This window comes from Fundulus heteroclitus, chromosome 23 (genome assembly GCF_011125445.2).
Source record: "Fundulus heteroclitus isolate FHET01 chromosome 23, MU-UCD_Fhet_4.1, whole genome shotgun sequence".
NCBI classification, from domain to species: Eukaryota; Metazoa; Chordata; class Actinopteri; order Cyprinodontiformes; family Fundulidae; genus Fundulus; species Fundulus heteroclitus.
The window spans coordinates 9401915-9420527 of NC_046383.1; the positions used below are offsets into that span (position 1 = coordinate 9401915).

The 18613-nt window shown below is 40.9% G+C and overlaps 1 protein-coding gene across 2 annotated transcripts; it reads left to right on the forward strand.

The window, feature by feature from the left end:
* The first annotated feature begins 475 nt into the window (after positions 1-475).
* Positions 476-18604, forward strand: elp1 (elongator complex protein 1). 2 transcript variants are annotated; one of them, XM_012861729.3, is made up of 36 exons: positions 476-597; positions 2350-2533; positions 2624-2776; positions 2880-2961; positions 3260-3340; positions 3470-3555; positions 3656-3846; positions 4116-4239; positions 4341-4434; positions 5438-5662; positions 5742-5912; positions 6490-6568; positions 6690-6845; positions 6974-7080; positions 7813-7916; positions 8510-8563; positions 8650-8755; positions 8856-8971; positions 9146-9219; positions 10091-10169; positions 10658-10737; positions 10831-10968; positions 11211-11296; positions 11401-11549; positions 13325-13448; positions 13545-13642; positions 13743-13944; positions 14666-14727; positions 14914-14976; positions 15080-15140; positions 15246-15359; positions 15451-15550; positions 15639-15766; positions 17062-17213; positions 17661-17736; positions 18519-18604. In XM_012861729.3, exons 2-36 carry the CDS (start codon positions 2384-2386, stop codon positions 18584-18586), a joined length of 3933 nt encoding a protein of 1310 aa, XP_012717183.2. In that variant the 5' UTR covers positions 476-597; positions 2350-2383; the 3' UTR covers positions 18587-18604. The 2 variants fall into 2 exon arrangements, with proteins under 2 accessions (XP_012717183.2, XP_035982954.1); XM_036127061.1 differs by having other exon boundaries at positions 482-597; positions 2368-2533.
* Positions 18605-18613: the final 9 nt, after the last annotated feature.

The following is an 18613-nucleotide window of genomic DNA, read 5'->3' on the forward strand; positions in this document are numbered from 1 at the left end:
ATGTTTATTCTGTCCTCATGGTTTTTATCTGTACTGTTTTCTACTTCTCGTTCAGCTGAGGAGTATTTTGTCTTTTATCTCCTTGTAACTGTTCAGCACTTTGTATAAATATTATATTATTAATAATAAGGCTCAATTCAGGTAAATCAAATATACAAGTATTGAAAAGAAGACAACACACTAAAAAACCCACGGCTAACATACAGTGACCCATATAAAAAATAAATCAAATCAGACAAACTTGTGTGAACATGCATTCCAGACGATTTTGATGGATAATTTCTGGCTGTTAAAATTGGGCTTCTCTTATTTCCTTCTTACTCATTCAGCTGAGGAGTATTTTGAATGATGCTGAAATCAATGCCTGTCTGTTAGTAAAGACATTATTTTCCTTTGTAAAACACCTAATTGAAGGACAATTCGGCCACGCTCAGTGGTGTAGTGCCGCTCCGTGTCGTTAGGGGGCGACAACGCAGCAGCGTCATCAGAATGAGTCGGGGGTGAAAGGGGAAATCTGGGACAGAACCACATGTTTGTTGTTGTGGTGCTGATGCTCGATAGCCGGGAAAGTAGTTTTTCTCAAGTTACATCTTGACGGTGAGATTTGCATTTTTGTTTTTGATGTTATGAGAGTAAAGCTGTTATTTTTAGTCGGGTGTAGCATCTGCACCCAACCCGGCTTAAGCTAACACACCAAGTTCCATTTTCGGACAGAACGATGCATGTTGGCATCGTTCTGAAACCGAGTCGTTTCTTGCCTTTAATATGGCACTTCCACTTTCATCAGTTTTAGATGGGGTTATCTTATTTCTTTCATTTTCAGTGACATAAGAAACCCGTCGACATAGCACATGGCAGCGTTGAATTGAAACACATTAGGCTGCTAAAGTAAGCTAGTTGTAAAAAAGAAAAAGAAAAAAAATAAAGCTTTTACCTCCACCAGTCAGGAAACAAGTTCGACAGTGACATGATGTTTGTTTGGCTTTATTTTATGACGCTTCGGAGGCTTGATTTGAAAAGAAAAATCATTGTTATATTAAGATTCAACATTTAAGGGGTTGACTAATTAGACTTACTGTATATAATTCGCTCTGTAAAGCTGGATATTCAACTCAATGAAGTTTAAAAAAAAATACTCCATTAATCCCAGAGTGAGTTTCCTGTTGAAACTGACGCAGGTTCCTTCAGAGAGTTGCTGTCGATGCTGACCCAGCGGGCAGGAAGGGTCTCCTGTCTCTCAGCAGGTCTGAGGAAGCTTCAGGCTGAAGAAGACCCTGTTGTTGTACTGCGGCCTGGTGAAGAGGATGCTTCGGGTCGTCTGTGATGTTCTCCATCTTATGAAGAATACCTCTTTGCAGAATTGGGAAGATGTAACCCCAAATAGGGACTGCATGATAATTCTTACACTGTTGGCACCAAGTCTTTGCTCTCTATCCTTGCCCTTGCTGCAGACTTTAAGCTTTTGGTGTGTTTTTATTGGGCTGAAGCGGCTCCTTAGCTGCTCTTCTTGTCGCAGAGAATCAGGCCAGATCTCTCTGTCTCTACTCACATCTACCAACTAACAGCATGGAGCAAGCTTTTCATTGGCAGAAATAAAATCCTGGTACACATTTCACTGGAGGAGATGACCTTGGTGCCTGTGCATGCATAATAACCAAGTCGACAGAAAACACGGGGGCATTAGTAAAACCAAGAACTTTGATGAAAGCAGAGGACCTGTAGCTCGTTTTCTTTTCTTTTCTATGCTGTGCTTTGCTTCAGAACTAGTTATCTCTGGGGGATTAATTAATACCTGATTAATTAACCAATTCTAACACAGGAAGACAATCATTTCAAGCCCATCTGGACGTCTTTCATAGAGTTATCTCTGATAATTAGACTGATTGAGGGATTTGGAGCTTTTTTTTATTTTTGAAGATAATGAGAGACATTTACAATTGGTATAGCCTCATATAACAGGCGAAATCAGTAATGCAATACTGCTATATTCTATCTTCTTCCTGTTGGTACACGTTTGTGTTCATTTAATGTTACCTTTCATCATTATGCCGATGATCTGCAGCTATACGTACTCTTTACTGTTGACAACAGTAGCTCCCCAGGCACTCCTCTTTCTATCTGCTGCACTTCTGACAAACTGTGTGCTGGTTCTTGTAGCAGGTAAAGTAAGGAAGAACTTGGTTATCTAAGCTTGTTCGTTTTTGTCGCGTGCAGCAGACAAAGTTAGAAACAAATTCATTAAAGTAGCTTTGCCAGATTTGTATTATTCGTTGTGCTTCGTTGCTGGATTAATGTGATTAGATAAAAGCAGGTTTCAGTGTTTAACATGTTGCACTGACGTTGTTTCAGGTTTTCTTTGGCCTTCAGGACCCTTTGAGGCAAAATGAGGAACCTGAAGCTGCTGAAGAGCCTGCGGAGCTCAGAGCTGCAGGGCCCTGGCACCCCGCAGTGTTTCTCTGTGAGGTCTGACACCGGCTCACTGCTCATCGCCTCTCAGTTCTCCGTCACAGAGTACAACCCACAGTCTGGCGAGGTGCGGTACTCCTCGTTACTGTATATTTTCAGACGGCAGGGGTTTCTTTGATCAGACTCAATATTTTTCTTGTTTTTTTTTTCCCTCCAGGTTGTCAGTGAAGCTTCGCTAACAGCCGACGGTTACCTCCCGGAGGACGGCAGCGGGGTGGTGGTGGGACTGCAGGACCTAGCAGAGCTTCAGTCTGCATGTTTGGCCACAGCAGGCGGCGATGTTGTTCTCTTCAACCTCAACACCAGCCAGGTGGGTGAAGAGCTGTTTTCGTTTTCACCCATCTTTTTCCAGTCCACCGCTCGGAGGATTACGGTTAAAGAGAAGCCAGATTAAAAGGCCGTTTGCTCCACAGTTGGAGTGCGTTGGCAGCGTGGACAGTGGCCTTACGTCTATGAGCTGGAGTCCCGATGAAGAGCTCGTCATCCTAACAACGGGTCAGTGTGTGACGGACATGTCAGACACCAAACTTTGTCAAAACCAGAGTTTCTGCACTGTCTTGGAAATTCTGCAATTGGATTTGAGAATTTTGAGTTCTGCGTTTGAAGATTCAAAGAATCTTTGGAGTTCTTCTCCATGAACACAACACTGTGATTGTTTGAGTTCTGCATAAGTACAGGACGCATGTTTGTATTTTCAGACTTTATTCCTTTTACCGCAGCCTAAAAGATCCTCATTCACTCACTGACTCACAGTGCCATAAATGACTAAATCTATTTTTATCTTTGTTTACAGGACAGGAGACTATTATCATGATGACCAAAGATTTTGAGCCAGTCACTGAGGTTGGAATCCACCAGGATGATTTTGGTGAAGGTACCCTTACTTCAGTTTAAAGTGTCTCGGACAGGAGTGTTAAGAGTTTATTAATTATTGGAAATATATTGTGTTTGCTATGAACATTGCTAATTGAAAAGTGTTTAATCGACTTGGTCTGTTTTGTAGGGAAATTCATCACAGTGGGTTGGGGGAAGAAGGAGACTCAGTTTCACGGCTCAGAGGGAAAGCAGGCTGCACAGAAGAAGATCCAGGTCAGTGATGACGCACTCAGACTTCAGACCTGCTTTACAACCAAGATTTAATGAAGAAAATCAAAACTTTTTCCTGTCCGATTTAAATGTTTACTCACAGGATGTGCAGCCAGCCGTGGCCTGGGACGACCGCAGGCCCAGAGTCACGTGGCGGGGAGATGGTCAGCTTTTTGCTGTCAGTGCCATCTGTACCCAGACCGGAGCGAGAAAAGTCCGCGTGTGGAACAGAGAGGGTGTTCTGCAGGCCACCAGTGAGCCCATCAACGGCCTGGAGCAAGCACTTTGCTGGAAGTGAGAACTCCAGCAGCATCTCCTTAAATATCGCAAATTCAGGTTACAGTACATAACTTTAGGGATAGGTGTCAAAACGATTTCAGAAAGAACTGGACGAAAGGCTGGTTGCCTCCGATTTAAGCCTGTTTGCTATAACTTTAGGTTGTCAATTTTTATTTTATAAATGAAAAACAAAATGGATAAAATATAAAACAGCATCAGCTTCTCCTTCTGTATTTCATTTCCAGAAGTATAAGTGAGTTTTAAAGCTTCCGGTGTTGTTTCAGACCCTCGGGGAGCCTGATTGCGAGCTCTCAGCACCACCCCAACAAACACAGTGTTGTGTTCATGGAGAAGAACGGACTGCTGCACGGAGACTTCACATTACCATTCAGTAAAGACCAAGTCAAGGCATGTTTTGACTTATTCATTTTCATAGAAATGAAAAAAATAACTTTGGATTAACAAGAATTGAAGTTGTTGAATAATTATTGTGGCGTGTGTGTCTGTAGGTGAAGGAGCTGCTGTGGAACAGCGACTCCTCTGTTTTGGCTGTTTGGTTGGAGGACTTGGCTGCTGGGGCGGATAGAAAAGTCAAGAATTACAGTAAGCACAGCACAGACAGACATGTTCTTCCTGGACATAAAAAAACATATATCACTACTGTTTTAAGTGTTGAGAGAGATTGACAGATTGTGTTTGATTGATTACAGCCAGGCCTGGATATTTATTTTGCAAAAGAAGGCTTCTAGATTGAAACCCTACTCCTGAGCAGGAAAAAACAGGAGACCCTTTTCCCATTATAACTAGGGCTGGCTATCATCTAGGATTAGCCGATTCGATACGATTCTCTATACAGCTCAGCTTGATTTGATTTGACTCCAATATCGATATTTATTACTTTCAAATTAATGCTCAAAGTCATTCAATCAACAAAACCAGCCAAATATTATATTTATGTTCAATTTATTGAACACTGATATATTAACAGGAAAATAAAGTGCATTTGGTTCAATGCATTTAACGTATCACAGAAACTAAAAATGTGCCCAAACGTCTGATTTTAGGGACCTAGGCGCTTCTAAAATCCTGTCGGCCATTCCGCAAATTCGTCTCACATGCACTTCCTCGTTATGAACGGTAATGTTGCGCTGTAATACAGCCCCCTAGGGGTTGGGAGGTATATTGATATTGAAAGCCAGAATATTGATATTAAATAATTTTTTAAAACATCAATATTAATCTTCGTATTGATTTTTATGCACAGCCCTAATTATAGCACACCCAGTAGTCTTTGTAATGCAGCTGCAGGCTCAGATTTTTGCCATTTGCAGATGTCTGTCCTACTCGGAACATTTTTATATGCTTGTCCTGACTGATACCTTTGCAATGAGAGCTTTGGACTCTTTATAATGTTCGTGCAAACGTGAGGAAGATCCCACTAGGACAGCTGAAACTTATGTCAGGTTACCACGATTATGATTGAACAGAAGAAGGCTGAGAAAGGTCGAATCTGCTAACTAAAATTTTAAGGTTCTGCACACTTATGCAACTAGGTTTTTGCCACTTTTCAACATCTGTGATATTATTCTGTTTCCTCTTCCCGCAGTCCAGCTCTGGACGGTGGGGAACTACCACTGGTACCTGAAACAGAGCCTGGACTTCGACGGAGACAAAGCTCCCGTCTGCTTCTGCTGGGATCCTGAACGGCCTCTACGGCTCCATATGGTGGCCCAGAACTGGACGACTGTCACCTATGACTGGGGCTGGACAACAGAGCGAAGCCCTGGACTGGATAACACTGACGATGCCAGCGTGGCTGTGATTGACGGAGGTGAACAGGAAGAAGATTTTCATCAGTAACGTTTGCTGTTTCTCCAACATCAGTTTAATATTGAATGAACCTTTGACAGAAAAAGTCCTGGTGACAACCTTCAGGCAGAGCGGGGTTCCTCCTCCAATGTGTTCGTTCGAGCTGCAGTTGGAGTCGCCGGTCAACCAGGTGACTTTCCTTTGTCAGCCCACAAGGACCAATCAGATTGCAGTTTTCACCTCCAGTGGGCGGATCTCGGTGTTTGGAAAAGGTAAGTTACAAACCCTCGATGACATCACAGTTTTTATTTTGGATTCAGTCTTTTATAACGCGTTTAGAAGGAATTATTGTGTTCAGGGGCTGTAATGAGTTAAGTTAAGATGTCACAATTGAATGTTAAGTATAACACAAAAAAGTTGTCTTCACATTTTTAATGCTCTTTAATTTCATAGTAAAAGGGTACGCCTAACCAATCTCTTGCTTAAATGCAGATTTTGGTGCATTAAAATCTGATTGGATATCATTTATTAAAAATGGCAAAGTACAGATAGTCTAATTTGTTTATTTAAAATGATCAGGTAAAACAAAACAAAAAACAGCAATTGTTTGCTTCTTTTCTTCTTCTTTTTTTCGTCCTCGAGTGCTTTTAATTTGAACATTTCGGCCCAGGAGCCAAAAAGTTTGGACACTTGTGCTTTAAACAATAAAAGATCTACAGACAATAAGTTTATAGACGGGAGTTCTCTGTCAGCGTCTGTTTCTGAACTTCATCTGTTTTGTTTGACCTATTTTTTTTCTTCCTGGTTGGCAATTTATTCCTCTGACATTTTTTTTTTCTGTTGATCCAGTTTCAAAAGAAGATTTGGACAGAACAGCAGATGGGTTCAGAATTTTGTCTCGTCCTCTTCTCCTCCAGAAGACTTTCAGGTAGTTAAAGGAACCTTGCTGTTGGTGATTGCACCCACACATTTCTGCCCCTTGCAATCTGTACCTCATTCAGCCTTGGAGAAAAGACGGCGACTTTTGGTTTTAACTTGATGTGCTGCAGAGTGACGGCGCCTCAGGACGATGCCCTGGCCCTGCGGCAGCTGCTGTGGCTGCAGGAGGAGCTGTTCTTCGCCGTCGCTCCCGGTATCCTGCCCAACACGTCCGTACTGTTGATGCTTCATCCCGGTCAGGACGCCCCTGACACCCTGGCTGTTAGGTCTGCAGGCTTTACCTCCTCCCTCTGTTCCCTCGGTCTTCTGTTTGTCGTACAGAGCAGTTAGAATAAACATATTTTTAACCATTAGGGTGATTTTTCTTTCCTTTTCTTGATGTTTCCTGCCTCAGATCTCAGCTGGAGGTTGACGGTGTTGTGATCAGCACGGTCTACAGCTCCCAAACTGGAACGATGGCTCTACAGCTGGAGGACGGACAAATAAAGAGGCTTCTCTGGGGTGAGGAAACAAAACATAATCTGGTGCTTCTGGTTTTGGTGGTCCTGTTCCAGTAGGGCTAGGCGATATAGGAAAAAAAAAAAGCGTATAGATAAAATAGTAATCATATTGATCGATGTCAATAATTATCAAACATTTAAAAAAACATGTATTTTAAGTGCAGCCCGGGCTGTTTCTGCTGTTTCTTTATGACCTATTTTTAAATAAAGAATTGAACTTTTTTACCAAAACTGTAAGTCTTAAAAAAAGAAAAAAAAAGACACGTGCTCTCTGAACTCTTTGAAGGTTGGTGAAGGAGCGTTCCTGGGTCTGCGTTTGATTGGTTGGGAGGATGTAATGACTGTAATATTAACCGACATGATTGGCTGGAATGGAAAAAGGAAGGAAAACTGTTCTTCTGTTGAACTTTTTCTTTTCTATTGAACCACACGTCTATCGATCGATATATATTGTTATTGAATCATCATTCAGCCCTATGTTTCAGTGATGCAGATAGTTTATAAACTAAAGCCCTAAAGTGTTTTTATTTTATTTTATTTTATTTATATTATTATTATTTATGCATGTTATCTTCCTAGATGGGCACTTTTTTTTTACTCTTGCTGCTGTGATAATTAAATTTCCCCACTGGGGAATAAAAAAAGTATTTTTAATTTTTATGGATTTTTATGACACGCTGAAGCTTGCTTTAGAAACTTCTATCTTTGTTATCTTTTATTTGGCTTCGTGCAGATTCTCCTGAGCTGTCAGTGGAAGAGTGGCTTGACTCCAGCGGCGTCAGCATCAACTTTCCTGTTCCCTGCATCCAGACGGCTCTCTGCTGCATCAGTGGAACGGTAAAACAATGACTTTTTTTTTTCTTTTTTTAAATATTCATTTGGTATTTATTCATACATAATAAGTTAGCACACCACTGACACCCTTGAAAATTCTTCCAGATTTGAATAAGTACAGAAAAACAAAATGAAAAATATCTTTAACCCTTTTTTTTGCCCCCCCATTCAATTTTGGAATGGGGGTCCTTCCATCCATTTACTAATCTGCCTCTCCATTTAACCATCTGATTCCCTTGTTTTTTCATATGCTGGTGAGGGACGTGCATTAATTAACATTTTGAATAAACAAGTGTAAATGCACCCAACTACAGCCATGGTTGATTTCCATTGTGTGTCCACCGTCTTAAATGGTACAAGCTGAGTGACCTAATGACCTCCATCCATTCATCCATTATCTTCTATGTCTACAATTATAATCTGACCACCTTAGAAACATCCGCCATAAATTCACAGCAAAGTTTATATGTACTTAAAATCCTGGACTAAAACAGACTGAGACTAGTAGGAAATTAGATTCTGAAAAATTATAAGATCTGGGGCTGAAAACTGTGTTGCTCTTAATGTTTTTCCTTCCTTTTGCTTTGTGTTTGCAGGAATACCTGCTTGGCCTCACAGACAGATCCCACCTGTATGCTGGAGACACAGAGGTGCAGAATTTAAATGTTTTTTTTTGTTTTGTTTTTCAGTATGAAGTTACTAACCTCTTTTCTTTTTTTGTCTTCCTTGTCCTCAGCTCGCATCCAATGTTAGTTCCTTTGCTGTTTGCGATGACTTCCTGCTCATCACCACACACTCTCACACCTGCCGCTGCCTCCAGCTGAGCACGCTCACACTGAAAGGTGAGATGGAGACGAATAAACGCCGCGGAACACCAGAAACGGTTCTCATCCTGCAGATTATGCACTTATGAGACCAGAAAAGTAAAAACTGTTGCTCCAGGTCTGCAGGTGGCTTTGTCCTCCGATGGAGGTCAGAATGACGAGACGCTGCGGCGAGTGGAAAGAGGATCCAGGCTCGTCACCGTTGTTCCTCAGGACACCAGGGTGATCCTTCAGGTCAGCACATTTATTTACAGCTTATGCTGAGAGACAACTCCTGCTGTCCTACAGATATGCCTTTCTGCGGCTTTTGTCATGTGAAACATGTAAGACACAAAGGTACAGCCAGAACTTCAGAATCTAGAACTGTTACACTCAGTATGATTCATCGATTTATTTAAATTTTCTCAGATGCCTCGGGGAAATCTGGAGACCATGCATCACAGAGCTCTTGTTCTGGCTCAGTTAAGGAAGTGGCTGGATGGGTGAGTTTAATTTCCTTCCAGTTAGATTTCGCTGTGTTGCTTATCGCTTAACTGAGAAATGAAAGTCTTCTTGTGAAGACTCCCCCCCCGAATCTTTATCGAACTGGTCAAAAACACTTTCCTCCTGGCTCATGTCAGTGTGCCCCAGGGCCCTTAATTCAATTAAGTTTTTATTTGTATAGCCCAAATGCACAACACGTCATCTCAAGGCACTTTACAAAGTCCAAATCATACAGAATATACTGGTTGGTCAGAAAGTTTCCTCTCTAAGGAAACCCAGCAGGTTGCATCAAGTCTCTCCAAGCAGCATTCACTCCTCCTGAAAGAGCGTAGAGCCACAGTGGACAGTCGTCTGCATTGTTGATGGCTTTGCAGCAATCCCTCATACTGAGCATGCATGAAGCGACAGTGGAGAGGAAAACTCCCCTTTAACAGGGAGGAAAACCTCCAGCAGAACCAGAACCAGGCTCAGTGTGAACGCTCATCTGCCTCGACCCACTGGGGGTTAGAGAAGACAGAGCAGAGACACAGAAAGCACAGAAGCTCACATTGATCCAGGAATCCTTTCTATGTTATATGATAATAGTGGATGATCTGCCTCTCTGGATGATGTCACAGTTAACAGAACGCCAGACTAGGTGTACCTTCTATGAAGAGATAAAAGACAGAACAAAAAGTTAAAATAATAACAGACAATGCAAATTGGACAACAGTAGGACAACTTAGCCGAGTGATAGACCCTGATGTCCTCCAGCAGCCTAAGCCTATAGCAGCATAGAGCAGCTAGATGTTAATGGGTTTTCATAGTTTTTTATCTAGCTGTTTCACATTATTGATGTTTTTTTTTTTTTTTTTTTTTGTTTTTTTACAGCTTGAGATTCAGGGACGCCTTTGAGTGTATGAGGAAGTTACGGATCAACCTGAACCTCATTTATGATCACAATCCAAAGGTAGGTGTGGATTTTAGGAAGATGTAAATAAAGATCCCTGGTAACTCTCAAATACTAGGTAAACAAAAGTTAAGCCTATTTTCTGCAATATTATATGATTAAAAAATCATAAATTTAAATTTAATCATGATTTAAGTGGCTGTTTGTTTATTTAGCTGTGCAAAGCTTATTTAGAGCTGTGTACGTGGAGGGGCGGAGTTATATTACACACCTGGGAAAAATATTTAATAATAAGAATATTTATTGCGCCTTATGAAGATATGGTACTTAAGATAAGAAATTTATCAATTTCTTATCATATTAGTGTTTTTGGGGTTTAAAAAATACAAAATGGAAAATGTGTCAGAACCTTAAACCTGAGCATAAATTTAGAAAAAAAATGAAAGCATCATAGTGTGCTGGTAATGACTTAAGAAGACAAATAAAAATGTATAAAATTATATTAATGCCAATGCTGTTTTTTATTTTATTTTGTTTTTCTTCTCCAGATTTTCCTGGAAAACATTGAAACCTTCATCACACAGCTTAACTCCATCAACCACGTTAACCTCTTCCTCACTGAGCTCAAGTAAGTTGTCAGGTTTAAAGAGGAAGTTACTCGTTACTGGGAAGAACAACAGGTCTGTGTTCTGAGAGTTTTCTGCTCCGCTGTTGTGTGCAGAGAGGAGGACACGACCTGCACCATGTATCCCCGCCCTGAGAGCTGCCCATCGCAGACTCAGTCCGTCTCAGGCCTGAAAAAGGTGGACGTTGTTTGCGATGCGCTACGGAAAGCCATGGAGTCAATGGACCCAAACAAGTCAGTGACGTTTCGCTTTGCATCAATCTGTTGATGTTTGTGGTCAGAGGGAGATCGACAGGCAGGCCAAATGGGGATGGCCTAAATATTGTTAAAATACTTCATATTTTCATATTTGATCAAATCAAATTCTGCTTTAGAGGAATTAGGCCGAATAAAGAGATTAGGAGCGAAATCTGCTGGAAATGTGATGTCTGATCTCTGTTCTTGTAGCATCCTGGTCACATGTTCCCTCTTTTAAGGTTCTGTCTGTCCATACTGACGGCCCACGTGAAGAAGACTGTTCCCGAGCTCGAGACTGCTCTGCAGAAAGTGCATGAGCTGCGAGGTGAGCCGTGCTTACTGATGATATCCAAGAGATGCAACATGTGCAGAAAAAGAAAGAAAAAAAGCATTATTTCGCCCTAATGCCCTGTGTTTGTGTGCGTATAGAAAACCCTCCTGAAGCTCCAGGAGCTGTGAGCGCTGAAGAGGCGCTGAAGTACCTCCTCTTCCTCGTCAATGTCAACGATCTGTACGAACACTCGCTCGGCACCTACGACTTTGACCTCGTTCTCATGGTGGCTGAAAGATCACAGAAGGTACGAGGCGTCACCGCAGACATTAACTCCTGTTCACTGGAGCTGACAGATGATATATGCTCATATTAGTTATAGTTATAGATCACAATTAAGATCATTTATGGGTTTTATTGTGTTTTTCAAATCTTTTCATGTAATCATCTCCGTTATGAGAATTTATTTTAGATAATAATGTTGCAGTGACTTTATTTAGTTGAGGTCAAACAAAAACCAGCATTGACCTATAAATCTTATATAAAAAAAATATATATTTAAAGAAAGACTCACTGCAGCAGCCTGAGAATTTCAAGCTCAATGAAATGCTTATTGTTAGATTGTTATGTGAACAAAGTTTTTAGGGTATTGGAAAAGAGGAAAGATAAGAAATTCAGGCGGGACAGTGGCAAAAACACACTATAGTTTTATTTGTACGGGATTAGTTTTACCTAGAGACCTCATGTCATAAATAATAACTAAATAATAAATAAATGAGCCCCCTACGTCAGCTTTTTAAATGGTGCATTCACACTGGATAACCGCAGCCTGAGATTTGATGAAATTTACGGACATTTCTGCTGCTTAGTGTTAATGTGGAGCAGCTGTGTAACAGAAGCAGTGCTGCCAACTCCACTTATACGGGACTTTGGGCTCTCTCTCTCTTTTTTAAAGTTCAGGGCTTGTTTTTGAGCGTGCAGTCGCTTATTTGGGCTTCTCCCGTCTGTCGCACTGTGCAGCCTCACGCTGCTGCTGCTGCTGCTGCTGCTGCTGCGTCACAGACAGCCGGTTAACATCTGTCCTGTTTCATTCTCCCCGACAATCTCCCTGACAGAAAAAGTCGAAATGCAACATTAGATGCATGCTTTAGTATAGAGACGAGCTCTGTGTTGCAGTGTGGGGGATTGCTTAATTGGGCTTGTTTTGGGCTTTTTTTTCTGAGGGGGTTTTGCTGACCCACCACAACCCACTGCAGCGTCCAGTCTTTACCAAAAGCAAATAAAAATGCGCCCAGGACACAAAAACTGTCTATTCACGCATCGGATCCCACCCATTTCTGTCCAAATCACAGAGATGCCGATTCGCATTGGATTAGTATTATCACAGGACCGCTGAGTTCAGCAAAATATATTTTTAGGACTATAAGGAGCACTTGAAATCCTTACATTTTCTCAAACATTTATGGCGCCTCTTACTTCTGATCACCATTGTGCTTAGTGACTGATTTTATGTGGTACAATGTGCTCAAAAATTTGTTAAAATGTGTAGGTATGACTTTGGTTAGCTACAAAGCCGCTCCGATGTTCAGAACATTACTGTACACTGTGTCACTACCTGACGACCCCTGAGCTGTCTATAAGACTGCCTGACTGTAATGTCTAAACTAGAAGTGCATTCATGTAAGGCATCCCTCCACCCGGATTACGCGCTAGCAACAATTAACCAAGTAAATTAAGTTAACATAAAAGTTCTGTTTATTTTGGCCTTATGTTAGAAACAGAACAGGGATATTACACACTTGGGGAGAATATTAAGTGCGCCTTATGATCCGGTGAGCCTTATGGTCCAAAGAATATAATAGGTAATATGCGGGGGAACTTTTAAATTACAAATTACTTACATGGCACAGGATTAAAAACACAGACAACCTCTGTATTTATTACAAATCACATGTGATACCTAGCTAAAGCTAATCCCATACAAATAGGGCTTAAATGTTTGTTTTATAATAGTGATGCTGTTGAAAATCTGTGCTTTTAGAAATGAGGTTTCCTTTAGCGTTTTCTTCTCCGTCCTCTCAGGACCCCAAAGAGTACCTTCCTTTCCTGAACATGCTGAAGAGCCTGGAGCCAAACTACCAGCGCTACGCCATCGACAAACACCTAAAGCGCTACAGAAAGGCCTTGGTCCATCTCAGCAAGTCTGGTCTGTACGCCTTTTAATCAACAGTTTTAATTTGGAAACGTGTTCCCTATTCTGTTTGCGGGTTAAGTCACAGCTATGTGTGTTTGTTTTACTCAGGAGAGGAACATTTTATCGAGCTTGTGCAGCTGGTGAAGGAGCAGAAACTCTACAGTGACGCTCTGAGGTTGTACCCAGCTGGTAGTCCTCAGTACAAGGTGAGCTGCTCTCATCCGAGCGTCCCGTCTCCTCGTCAGGTTGGATTTTCCTACGATAGGGAGTCAGTCCTGACTAGATTCTGCTCCCTTTTGCCTTCAGCTTCTGAGCTGTGCGTACGCCGAGCACCTGGTGGAGCAGCAGCAGGCCGAGCAGGCCGGCTTGTTGCTGTGGCGGTGTGGCGAGCCAGCCAGGGCGCTGCAGGCTTTCACGAGCTGCTCCAGTTGGAGGAACGCCATCTGTGTGGCGCAGCAGATCCCGCTGCCGCCGGACCAGTTGGCCCTGCTGGCCAGAGACCTGGCAGGTGAGCATGACACCGTGTTGGCCAACAGGAAGTACGAGTATCATTAGTGGGAATCTCATGTCAATTTGAGCTTTTATTGATCAGTTTCACGTGTTCTTCATATTACTCAGATTACAGCTTTTAAAAACAAGAATGGGATGGAGGTTTGAATTTATCGGGGATTTTCTTATCCAGAGAAGGTCAAAGTTATAAACTCATGGTAACCTATCCTTGGCCTGATTAAATAACAATTCCTTCAAAATGTGTTGGTTTCTTATAGGGCTGCATGATGTTTTCTATGGCTTTTATTATTATTGTACATCATCACAAACTCCCCACTGAGAACAAATGTAAGATTCTTTAAGACATAAGGAACAGAACTAAAACCAGCTTTGGTGCGTCTGTATGTTTGACAACCATCGCGGGCAGACATTCAAACTGGAACTTTGAAATGAATAAAGCAGCCCAACATTAAGCTTCTTGAATGGCTTAAGCTGGTTAAGTACCAGAAAAGCACCTATTTTAAAATAGATCTGCTATTTCTGATAAGAGGAAAGGTCAAATGACCATCCTGTATGTAGAACTATAACTTTGTATAGTGGAGAAAATTCACAATCCATTCAAACTTGTGCATCTAAATCCTTGTTTTTTAAAATCAATTGGATGTTTGCTGTCTAAAGAACTCCTGTTAGAGCAATAATGGTTCACATAAATAATCAAGAATTATTTTTTTGTGTCACAGAGAGGCTCAATGAGCAGAGGCGGTATACAGAGGCGGCTTTGCTGTTGGACCAGTACGCCAAAGTAAGGCTTTATTCAACAGAAAATGAAATAAAATGACTTCTGTTGTATCACATGATTGATTTTAGACCATTATAGTTTATTAACATTTAAATAAAATCACCATCACACCCAGCTAAAAATGGCTGCCTGTCCAAAGCTGCTGTTATAGGGTCTCATCATAAACACCTATGTTTTTATTCCCATCAGGACTGTGAGGAAGCCATCTTGGCTCTAATCACTGGTGCATTCTGGGAGGAGGCGCTCAGACTGGTCTGTTGACAAACTCACCTTTCCTTTTTCTGTCATAGTAAAAAAAAAAAAAAAAAATGTTTTTGAGATGTAGGGTGTTAAAATGTTTGTTTTATTGCTCAAGATTTACATGCACAACAGACAGGATATCAGTGAGACCAACCTGAAACCTGCTCTGTTAGAAGGTAAGATGAAAGGCAACAGTCACCGCCCCGTGGTGTTTCAGAAAAGTAAAGTAGGTCAAAAGACGCGGTATATTGGAGAAACATCGTGACTCTTATTCTCCACAGCTGTGAGCACTCAAACCGGGTTCCTGGAGGCTCAGATCGCAACCTTCACCCGACACAGGAGCCGTTTGGCTGTGGTTCGGGAGCAGAAAGAAAAGGCCAGACTGGAAATGCTTGGTGAGAAAATGTCTGATAAATATTCCATGATTTTCATTGATTCCACATTTCATACCATCAGAAAGTGATATTCTATCCTGTTCCTTGTTAGACGAAGAAGGTCCAGACTGCCCTGATGCCGAGCTTTACTCTGAGGCCAGCAGCGTGATGACCGCTTCTAAATACTCCCAGAGTAACTCCCGGATCTCCTCGTAAGAGACACAAACCTAGCAAAAATAGAAAATTATCGTCATGCTTTTTTTTGTATTTCTGGTTTCATTGTCTGGATTTCTCTTGCAGAAGGTCGTCAAAGAACCGCCGGAAAGCGGAGCGAAAGAAGCTGAGTCTGAAGGAAGGAAGCCCGATGGAGGACAGAGCCCTAATGCACGCCCTGAGTGAAATCATCACCACCATAGACAAGATGAGAGGTACGAACACAAGGCTAAACTGTGATTTTTCTCGTCCTTTTACCCGTTGTCCTGCTTTAAATGTAGCCTGCGAAGGTTCCGAGTAATTCTGTACTAATGAAAAAAGCAGATGTCCTTTTATTGACTGAAAACGTACCGATCAGCCAATTTCCGTTTTTTTTTTTTTTTATGTCTGACCTGACGATTCTGGTTTTTGTTTTATCTAAATGCCACAAATATTCATCATAAAAGGAAAGCCATGCTGCAGGCTCCTCGATCGGGGTAACGGTTCTGAATCCACCAGGAAATGAAAAGATTACAAGATTAACCCCATTTATGCATCTGAGCGTATGCCCCAATCAGATTTTCATAGAAATTCAAAAACAACATTCATCAAATAGAGACAGCTTGGTGAGGCTTTCATAGACAGAAAAAAAAGTGAATTTTCAGTTTTGATGCATTTAACAAACCGGTCAAATAAATATTGGTTGAGCTGCCGGTCAGAACCAATCGGGGGGGAAATCTACTGTTCTGGTGCAGCACTACTTTTTGTTTCATTCCTTGAAGTTATGCCAGAATCTGAAATGAGCTTCTGTTATTGATGCTTTTAGATTGCTGTCATTAATATAAGAGTTAATTGCTGTATTTTAACATGAACAAAATGGTTTGGGAGGATGAATAGTTTTTTTATTTTTTTTATTTTTTTATTTAGCTGAGTAAAATCTTGCAGTTTCTGGTTATTGTTTTGGTATCTTGTAGAGAGCTCCAAATTTTAAGCTTTAAAAGTTTTGACCCTCTTTTCTTGTGTCAAATTACATTGTGTCATCTATTGCTTTGTCCTTTTAAAATGTTTCATTTCATTGATTGTATTACTTATCCGACACCTGCTGCGGCAGAATTGCACAACCCAAAGTTATCGTGGCTTGGCTTGAAAATGGGGCTTTCGTGGACTGGGTCAAACCTGCTGTCAGTGAAATTATGTCTACTTTGTACTGTACAAAGGCGTAGAAGTTGCTATTTGAGATTTAAAAGTGCTGAAATCACACGCCAGAGCTGAAAAACAGCAACTTAAGTCGACAAAGCCATACTTAACATCAATTTGATAAGTGCCCTGACTTATTTTTCATAGGGCAAGTCTTAAATTTAACCTGAGCAAATATTCACGAACCTCCAAAAAGAAATAGTGGTGCTGTTCATGTTGTAATTTAGTCTAGATTGTACAAGCTGGGGTAAAAAAAGCTGCTAACTCTGTAAAACAGGGTCTTATGCTGTTGATTTAACAAGAAAATCTGAATGTGTGCCTCCACCCTCCACAGAGGAGATCCACAGCCTCCTCAAGGCCTTGGTGCTGTTCCAGTTTGAGAAACAGGCCGAGAAGCTGCAGCAGGCCTACGAAGGAACGCTGCAGACGATGGAGGGAGCTCTTCCTGAGGTGTGGCCTGAAGGCCTGCTGAGCAGCAACGCCCCGGTAAATAAAACACCTACAGATCACTTTAAAAGGCTCCCTTTATACTGGCTCCCTCTACACATGTCTGGCTGTAAAACAAAGCTCTACTTCTGTCAGGCACCAGAAAACTGAAGTTGATTGAAGGTTTCACCAAAAGTTTGACTTCAGAAATTTAGTGGTAAAAACCAAATGATAGAATCCAGGCACCTAAATAATTTGCTCAAATACTCAACAAGTTGTTTCCAAAAATCAAAAATATGATGTTGATTCTTTTCCCTTCTAAGTATTTGCATTCATGTCCAATAGAATAAATTATTAATGCAGTTGCTTTAGTATTTAGTGTTTCTATGCTTACTTCTGGTTAAAGGTAAATTATCCAGCAAAAAGCAGCTAGGCCTGTAAAAATGATAATTAGAAGGTAGATTTGTTTTCATATATTTCACTAATGTTTTATTTTTTACTCTAAAGGTTACCGGTCCAAACTCCACAGCAAACAGCATCATGGCTTCTTTCCAGCAGCAGAAACCTGCAGCGTCACAACAAGGTCAGGACAGTTTGTGGTGTTAGATTAGGGTTTCTTCCTTTTTATCTCCGTTTCTTAACCCATTTGGCCTTTAAAGTAATGCATAAATTCCCAGTTTCGATTTAATTTAGTTGTCTTTTTAAGGACAGGATGCTTGTGAAATCATTGTCCAAGTCTGGATGAGTGTAGAAAAATAAAAATCAAGTATAAGAAAGGGTTTTAGTGCCCAGACCTGAATGTCTTGGGAAAACAAAGCTTACATTGATTTCTATTTAGATGATGACCTTTATTTTTGCTTTGTCGCATCACAACTTCATATCTGGTGCCACATATTGATCAATTATTTGAGCTACTAACAGATTTACAGACCATTTCAGATCTATTTAAATCGGGGTTAGAAAATGGACCCACATTTCATGATTCAGGTTTGGTTTAGATAAAGTATTGAAATTCCTACCTTTTGAGTTTTTTTTAGAAATGAAGGTTTGATGATCACAATCTGTGTTGTGAAGGGTCTGCATTTAATCCAATCCAGACATTTCTAAATTTTACGTTAAACGATAAACAGTAAAGGCTCGTTACCTCGGCTGAATTAAAAGAGCGTTGAGGTTTTTTAATGATTTGTTACAAAGAAATACAGATAATGAATAGGTGAATATTTTGTACTCATGTCTGTAATGTTGCAAAAAATGCTGTAAAAATCTTGAAACATATAGAAATTCAAACATCATAGTTTTTGCCTCGGTCAGATCTGCAGGTCGTAGAAAAAGCTAATTTCTAATCAGTAATTTTTCCTTTTCTAGATCCTGAGATCCCAACAGCACCAAAGCTGAGAAACGGTGTCAAGTGGAAGCTCACTATTCTTAAATAAACAGAAAACATAGCAGTGTCTGATTTT